The sequence below is a fragment of the Pteropus alecto genome, unplaced genomic scaffold (genome assembly GCF_000325575.1).
Source record: "Pteropus alecto unplaced genomic scaffold, ASM32557v1 scaffold101, whole genome shotgun sequence".
Classification (NCBI taxonomy): Eukaryota; Metazoa; Chordata; class Mammalia; order Chiroptera; family Pteropodidae; genus Pteropus; species Pteropus alecto.
Window position 1 is genome coordinate 17,595,004 of NW_006432945.1, and position 8,786 is coordinate 17,603,789.

The 8,786-nt window shown below is 61.6% G+C and overlaps 1 protein-coding gene across 1 annotated transcript in view; it reads right to left on the bottom strand.

Annotated features, from left to right (window-relative positions):
* Positions 1-454: 454 nt before the first annotated feature.
* Positions 455-8,786, bottom strand: part of DUSP27 (dual specificity phosphatase 27, atypical) — an 18,229-nt gene continuing 9,897 nt past the window's right edge. Inside the window, 4 exon segments of the mRNA XM_006907829.1 lie at positions 455-1,963; positions 1,966-3,248; positions 6,617-6,834; positions 8,476-8,707. Of these exon segments, the coding sequence (XP_006907891.1) occupies positions 455-1,963; positions 1,966-3,248; positions 6,617-6,834; positions 8,476-8,707 (3,242 nt within the window).

The following is an 8,786-nucleotide window of genomic DNA, read 5'->3' on the forward strand; positions in this document are numbered from 1 at the left end:
CCAAAACACTGAAAAGCGGCGACCAGAACTTCATGTCGTGGGATGGGGTGAGACTTGCCGCCAGGTAGATTCCCTGGGTCTCGTGACAGAACCGCTACCCGCAGAACCTGTCCTGAGTCCCCCGCCTTCCTGGCAAGCTGGCGACCCCACGAGCTCTCCGCCTTGGCGAACTCACCCCCAGTCCGCGGCGGACACCGTCAGACGCGTGATGAAGCGGCACAGCTCAGCGGACGATGGACGACGGGAATTGGTGTCCGCTGGTCTGGCCCCTCCCAGGGACGGCTCTCCTCCCCTGCCCCCCCCACCTGGCACCCCTCACTGCGCCTCTGCCCCCCAGGGAACCCAGTCCACATCCCCGGCCCTCGATGGCCAGTGGCAAGCGCACCCTGAGCCCAGCGCTGAGCTGTATGGCTTGGCCCTGCGGCCTCGACCTCTCCCAGGCCGACCTGGACGCCTAATCCTCCCGCCTTCTCCGCATCTTGGTCCTGGTCTCCTCCTGCCGGCGTCGCCAGGCAGCGATGATGGCCTCGTCGTCCGCTTCCTCCTGCTCCTCCCCGGCGGCGCGCGTGCGGTGCTGGGCCCGGCGCCCCGAGGCGAATCGCGCTTCCTCTCTGCGCTCCGTCCTCGCCCTCTCGCCCTCCTCCTCGGACCTCGCGAAGCTCTGGGTGAACTTCCTCTTGGCTCCGAATTCGGAGAAGTCCGACCTGGAGGACTCCTCCACGTCCTCCCGGTCCCCGGGCCTGGCCCAGTCCGGACGCTGTGGCTCCGGGGACTCCGGCCCTGCGGGGGGCTCGGGGGTCCGGCGGAAGAAGTAGGGCTCCGGGCTGGCCTCTCGGGAGCCGGAGGCCTCGCTGAACGTGGCCCGGGAGAAGGCGTGCGTCTCGCTGCCCTCCCGGGTGGAGGAGGACGAGACCCGCGAGCTGCTCCTCACCGAGCCACCGCCGTCGCGGTGGGCGTGGGTGTCCTGCTCCTCCAGCCACGACCTGGAGAACTTGTAGCTGGAGGACCTGGACTCCGTGTGGAGCAGGGACGCTCTGCTGCGCCGCCCCTGGGAGCCGCCAGACCAGTCGCTGCGCGGAGGGGATCTGTCCTCCGCCCCCAGGCCGCTGAGCCACTTGCGAATGCTGCTGTCCACCTCGGCGCCGGCCCGGCCGCCGCTCGCCGGGCGGTCGGAGGCAGCCAGGGAGGAGCCGGCGTCGGCGTCCGGCCTCTGGGCGTCGCCGCGGGAGGACTGCCGGAAGCTCCCGATGGCGCTGTCGGTGTCCTCGTCCTCGGCCTCGTCTCCCGCGACCTTCTTCTTCTTGAAGAGGCTGCTGCGTTTGTGGTCGGAGGCCAGCTTCTCCATCTTGTACTCAGACATCTTCTCCCTCAGCTCCAGCTGCATCTCCCTCTCCTTCCGGCCAAGCTCCTGCAGGTCCACGTGCTCGGCGAAGAGGCTGTAGACGGGCTTGCTGGGCCCCCGCGCCCGGCTCCCCGCGCCGTCCGCCCTGGGGTCCGGCGTGCTGTGGCAGGACAGTGTGGACCGCGAGTCGGAGCTGGGTCTTGCCTGGTTTGGGGGTGGGAGGCCCAGGGAGGAGGTGCTCTGACCGCTGAGCACGGAGCCCTGGTCGTCCCCCGGGCAGGCGGCTGCTGGGGCCACCTTCGAGCTGGCCACAGATGGCGGGCGGGACAGCAGCAGCATCTCATTCTGCTTCTGGGCGAGAGTTTCGCTGACGACGCTGGCGATCCAGCTCTGGATGCTGGCGATGGACACGGTGTCCCCCGGCCCCACTGGGAGGTTCGGCAGCGGCGTGGAAGGGCTGGAGGCCCAGCCCCCGCCAGGGTTGCTCCCGGCCTGAGACGGGTGGGAGCTGAGCACCGACGCCGTGTCCCCATCGGCACTGACCGAGGCGGCCGCAGACCAGAACGCGGACAGGGGGAGGCTCCCACCAGCAGCCGAGCTGCCCGCCTCCCAGCTGCCCACGCCGCCTCCCAGCTGCCCACGGACCGGCTCTCCTCCAGCGCCCGCCTGCTCCTCTCCAGCAGCTCCAGCCGCCGCTGCCGCTTCTTGGCCAGGGCGGCGTCCTCCCCCTTGCCCAGCCCCGCCACCTCCTCCTTGTTCTCGCTGCCCACCTTCTTCTGGTGTTCCAGCTTCCAGGCCTGGTAGGCCGTCAGGGTGGCGGCCGAGACCCTGGGCCCCCGCGCGGCCTCCTCTGCGCCCTGCTCACCGCTGCTGTCTGCTGCCTCCGAGTCTCTCTTGTGAAACCCGAACTGGATTCTCTTGATCTTCCACCTTTCCAGGGCACTGAGTTTGTCCTTGTTCCTGCTGCAGAAGTTGTAGAAGGAGCTGGCCTCGGAGGACACGCTGTCCCGGTCGTCCTCTCGCAGCCCGCCCGCCGCCTGCGAGCCCGCGCCCGCGTCCTCTCTGCCGCTCCTGCGCTGGCAGCTCCTGGAGGCCTCCTCCTCGATCTCCAGCAGCCTCTGGTTCCACACGTCCCAGCTGCTCTCCGTGGACGCCGAGTCGCGTCTCCCGCCCCGGCGCCGGCTGCTCAGCTCCAGCTGCTGCTTCAGCACGCGGATGTCGTGGCTGCTGACGCTGTCCGAGGTGCTGTGCTCACTCACGGTGCGCATGCGTCTTCCCCCCGCCGGGGAGCCGGCGCTGGCCTCCTCCTCCAGCTCCTCCCTCGCCCACGCCCGGCGCCCTTCTGCCTGGTACCTCTCATTGCGGCTCTGCCACTCCCGGATGATGCGCTCCACGTCCTCCTCCTCCTCCTCCTCGGGCCCTTCCCCACCCTGGGCCCAGCCCCTGTCGTGCCCACCCTGGGGGACCGTGTCTGCGGGGGGCCCCTGCTCCCCCTTCCGCTCTTCATATGGCCTCTCCTCCTGGTCTTCGTCGCCGAGGCCCAGGGGCTTGGAGGCCCGGCTGGCCCCTCCCAGGGAGGAGCCACTCAGGCGGCTGGCGATGTCGTCCTCCTCCTCCTCCACGGTGAGGTCCTGCACTCGGGCCCCCAGGGTGCTCCCCGCGGCCTCGCCCTCCGCAGCAGCACCAGCGCCCCCCTCCCGGCCACGGTCCCTGTCCCTCTGCTCCATCAGCTCCTCGCTGAGCTCCCGGAGCTGCTTCAGGAAGCCATCGTTGGGGCGGATGGCCCTCTTCCTGCGCACGGTCATCAGGGCCTCCAGGACCGCCATGTCGTGGAAGATCATCAGGTAGGCGACCACCAGCACCGCCGACCGGCTGACGCCCATTTCGCTACTGACCAGGACTTTCCCTGGAGAAAAAAAAAGCATAAGAAATAATGATGTGACCACAGCACGTCCCTGCAGCTCGTCTTTTTAAAGCACTGTTTTGATGTGCTGAATTTTACGTGTTTCCTTGGCCTCTGGCCTTCATCCCAGCCCAAGTCCAGTCCAGTCAAGCATCATGGTGCCCGATTACAGACATCGGACAGGGCGGCGAGGCTGCCTGAGCACTTGGAAACATCCCTGCTTGGTCTGAACCTGGGCACAGAGTGGGGGGAAAGGAACTAACCACTGTCCCCGCTTCTGAAACACTGGAGGACATTTCAACATTCTCCCTGCCACACGGCCTCAGAGGGAGGAGAAATGAAAAGAGGGATGGAGGAAGAAGGAAGAAAAGAGTGAGGCTGAGAACGAGGAATCGGAGACGTGCACACTGATGTTGGAAAGCGCCAAAGTCGCAGCTGAAACTCCAGAACTCCCTTTACGACGTCCTTCGTCCCGCCTCTGCTGGACGCTGCCAGGGACAGGGAGCTCAGTATCTCTCCCTCTCACACGCACGTGTGCACACACACCCCTCACTCTCATTTCTTGACAGCTGCTTCATGTCAGGGCAGAGTGCACCTGTCCTCAGCAGGCACTCAGGGCTCCTGCCCTGACGATCTGGGGCTGACAGTGACCAGGCCTTTCATACAAAGATCTTCGCAGAGGTCACTGTCACAGTCTTCGCTAAATTCCCTTTTTCTTTTCCTGGCCATCCTGGATCTAACTTATTCAAACACCCTTTCCTGTTCCATTACTATACTAGCCACGCTCTCCTGGGTCAAACTTTATGTTGTCGGTTTATTTCCTAGGAGTTTGTGTCAGGACGAAGCGAGATGTTTCAGGTTCAGGCTGACCCACAGAGCAGGGCGGTCCCTTCGCCACCCTCATTCTGGGCACTGGGCCTTCCATGATGCCATTTAAGCTTGCGATGTGGGTGGATGTGTCACACAATGAACTCGAATTTTCTTTTATATCGGCTGAAATCTATAGACTTTTTAAAAACCGCTCCTAATTGCCATGTGTCTCTTGTATCATGTTTCAGACATAAGGATAACTTTACAAATTCCTACTGATGTTTTTGTAGATATAAGCTGTTCTTCAGCTTCTCGCCTCTACCTTCCAATAAGTCAGTTATCCCCGAGCTTCCCTGTCTGCTTTGCATCCTTCACAAACATGATGACCACGCCCCTGTGCCTTCGTCCTAAGGGCTGTCTAACACGCAGCCGGGGACCCTGGCGCCCTCCCTCTGGGCTGCCACCAACCTATTTGCCAACAGTTTTTGGAGATGTTCATTAAATCGGTTGAGTCCTATCGAACAATATGGGACGAGGGTGACTTTTATTAGTATATCTTTGTGCCAGTTAAGACCATGCCTTTGGCACATAGGAGGTCAGACACCAAGGCAAGACCCAAGGGGACCTGAGGCCCAACAATGCTGAAAGGCGTTCTTGCCGAGAGCTGGTGGTCGCCAGCGGGAGGTAAGTGAGCAGAATCTACAGGTTCACCCTCTTATCCCCACCCACCTCCAGCTCAGGGACAGCTGTCCCTCACCCAGGACCTCGCCTCAACTGGCTGACCAGGCCACAACCTACCACTGTTGGCCCACCGTCTCACTTGCTCCCTTTGGAGCGGGAGTCACCAGCCAGCTCACTTCAGGACACAGCTAGCCAGGCGTCCTCACGAGCACGTCAGATGCTGCCGGACACCGCCGGGCGGAGGGCAGGTCGGGGGCCGTGCCTTTCTGTACTGTGCTCCTTGCAGCCTGGGGGATCGGCCTTTCCTCCCCCTGAGGAGTCTCGGAGGCAGCCTGAGGGACAGGGGACAGGCCCAGGGGAGTGCCGGAGTGTCCCTACCATGACAGGGACCTCCCAGCCCATTGGCCATCCTGCGCTCCCGGACACTGGCCAGCACCTCCTTGTGCCCTCCACTCCCTAATGTCCCTCTCTCCTGTCTCTGGGGATGCACTTCCCAGTCCCCCTCCCTCCCCAGAGTTCTCAGAGGCACTGAGGCCCTGGGAGCAATCGCCAGGCCCCCCAGCCCAGGAAAAGCAGCCCAGCACACCCCCTCCACAGACGGGCAGGGCAGACACACTGGAGTCCACTGTGATCAGAAGGAGCGCATTTTTAAAAAGCACTGGAAAGGGGAGAAAACTATGTCATAGATATATAGCATACACGTGCTTAAAGTTTATCAATTCCATCTTAATAAAACTTTGTACATATAAAAAAACATTTTCTCCCTTTTACATATATAAAGATATATGTATGTATGTATGTATGTATGTATGTATGAAAAACATTTTCTCCCCTTTTACATATATAAAGATATATCTATATATGTATGTATGTATGTATGTATGTATGTATGTATGTATCTATCTATCTATCTATCTATCATCTATCTATCTAATTTTTCCATTAGAAGTCACCCTTCCCGGCCAGTGGTGACACAGGCCACAACCTTCCCAGAAATCATCAACAGTATTATTTACTAGAGTAACAGCTGTAATTTTAAAACACTCATTATTTGCCAGGTGGTTTTTTAACGTTTTAACCCCCGTGGCAGTTTGAGGATGGTCAGACCCCTTCGTCTTTGGTCTCTAGTTAAGGACGACGGGCCTCCCGGGATAAAGGATAAGGCCGAGTTCGGTGGCCAGAGCGAGCATGGCAAGGCCGGACCCCAGGCCGGGGTCTGGACACCTTGTCCCGAGTCCCCCATTTCACAGGCCACACGCAGCCCCTCCTCCGTCACCTCTGCAGAGGACCCCGCCCCCCTCAGCTCTTACTCAGACTACAGCCCCAGCCCTGGCTCCCCTCTCTAGCTCCCAGGCTCACCTCCCTGAAGCCCAGGTCGGGTGCCTTTCAACTCCCGCACCTTGGCCTTCGCCTTCCCGCAGGACGGGCCCCGCCCGCGCCGGCATCCACCGCGCTCACCCGCACCGCGTCCTGCGTCCCGCACGGGCCCAGCTCACGCTCCTCGGGGCCTTCGCACTAGCGCTCGCCTGGGCCGTCGGTGCTCTTTCCTTCCTGTCCCCTTCCCAACACCCTCGCCAAGGCGCTGGCCGTCACCCCAACACACCGTCCCCGCCACGATCTCTGCCTCACACTCAGCATCTCACATTTTCCTTTCTCTTTTTAATTTTCTGCCTTCACTGCAGTGGGAGAGTCAAAGGCCAGAAGCCCTGCCTGTGTCCCTCGCCCGCACGTGCCAGCTCCCTGGCTGAGCGATCGGCCTTTCCTCCCCCTCTCCGCAGGGTGGGTCAGGCTCACGGCCCCGGCCAGGTTTCTGCAGCGCTCCCCACGTGCCCCCCCAGACTGCCAGAAGTCCAGTGCCCAGGGCGGGCGGGCCCCCTCACCTCTGTGGGTCAGCAGGGCCTCGTCCAGGAACTCGGCGGCCTTCCGGAAGTGCTGGGAGACGTCCACCTCGGGAAAGTCGTCCACCTCCACACCCAGGTACTGGATCTCCAGGCCAGTGTAGAATTCGGGCCCGGTGTAGACGCCCGTGCCGTGAGCCGCGTTCAGGATGTGGGTAATTCCCAGCCGCTTCAGCCTCGACTTGTTCACGGCCACACTCCTGGGGAGACAGAGGCAGGGACACTTTTTTGCCAGTGTCGGAGCGAGCAAGCTGCCCTCCCCCCCAGATGCAGCCGGCCTGGGCCGGTCAGGGGGGCCCCGGCTGGGGAGTGCCGCCTTCTCCGCTCCCCAGGGTGTCCGGGGCTCACTGCAAATGTGGTGTTCGAAAGGGGCGGGGGACTCGCCCCAGCAAGAGAGAGAAGGCACAGGCCCTGGGCAGGATGGGGAGAATGGGACTGGTGTGTCAGGAACCCTTCGGATGGGCCACAGGTCTCCAGCTTCGAGTCGCACGCCTGGGGAGTAAACACGTGTCAAGACTCAGAAGCGGCAGAGGCGATCGTCGCATAGTGGGTCTGTGTGGATCTGGCTTATTCTCCAATGCCCTTTCACACACACCGCTTTATTTTACCCTGGTGACAAAGTGCAGAGGCAGACGGGGCAATTATTTTTATCCCCACTGAGGGTTATGGGAACGATCAGGGTGCTGCTGTGACTTCCCAGGGTGGCACGGAGAGAGGCCGGCTGCTCAAGGACCTGTCTGGGTTCCCGGCGCAGAGCCCTTTTTGCTGCAGAGGAGAAGGGAGCCTTGTTTGAAGAGGCCCCGGGGACAGGGTTGCCCAAGAAGGAGCACAGGCCATCTGTTGGGGACACCTGGAGATGCCTGGGGTCCCTGGTGACAACTGTGTGAGTGTTTCTGGGTCCACACAGCTCGTCAGAGATCACTCAGGACTCGGCACTGGGCTCTGGGATTCAAGTTCTAGGCAACCGATTACTGCCCGGTGGAGCACAAGACCCAGTGTTCGAAGCTGTTTCCCCACTGTCCCCCGGGGGCCCCAAGTCCCTCCTTCGCTTCTGGACAGATGGGCAATTATGTCGGGAGAACAGCTCATCCAGTAATCAATGGATCAGCAGAAATTAGGCTCACAAACTAGCCTGTTGGTGCCACATCTGCACAGGCAAGACCCTGAAGGAACAGGGTGTGAGTGCGTCGCTTTCAGACTTATTCTGGAATCTGCTGATAAAATTACTTTTTTCCCCCTGATTATGTGTGTATGTTTCCTCTGGGAGATCTGTAGAATTCAAAGGAAACCCAAAGAAGAAAATAAAAGCAGAACCGCCTCCTAGAGAGAAGTGCTATTAACATTTTATCGCGTGTGCTGCTAATTTGTCGCCCACACAAAGGCACCCGCACATCTGCGTGGGGCTCACTCAGCGCATCCTGCATACACGTGTTTTGCGGCCTATGTATCCTTCGTTGCCAACATTTCCTCATGTTGCTAAATACACACGACAACCACTGTGGCTCTAATGTCCCATCGTATGGTCGTTGGGGATGTCACGGGGTGACGGCGATGGTGACGGTGTGTGGCAAGGCTCTGGCGGGAAGGGAGGCCCCAGGAGGACACCTGGAGGGGCAAGGCATGACGGGGGGCGCGGGCAGGGGCCCGAGCGCAGCCCTCCAGCATCCTGCAGGGGGCTCTCCGCCTGTGGACAGGTGGGTCGGGCCGTCCCCCCGGCAGGGCCTGGCTGAGAGGCCGGGGTCATCAGGTTTCTGGACGGAGTGACGGGGGCCGGGTGAAAGTTGGGGGAGTGCCACCCAAAGGGGCAGGACAAAGGTCGCGGCCCCCGTGGTCAGACTCACTTCTCTGCTATGAAGACGTTGGGCCAGACCTCGTCCACCTCGTTCCACGGGGCCTCCTGGCGGTCTCGGACCAAGGCCCGCTGGAGGTCCAGCACACAGGGGGTGTTGTACAGGCCGCTGTCATCCATCTTCTCCCGGACACGGTTGTACAGGTCCTCCATCAGCAGCTGCTCGGCGGACTCCAGCATGCCCAGAGACTCGGCCTCGGCCCGGCCGCCCCGCCGCCGGAGCTCTGCAGGGGACAGGCAGCAAGCTCAGCCGAGGCTCAGGGACAGCACGCCTCCCGGCTCCTGGGGAGCGCCCGCGGTGGG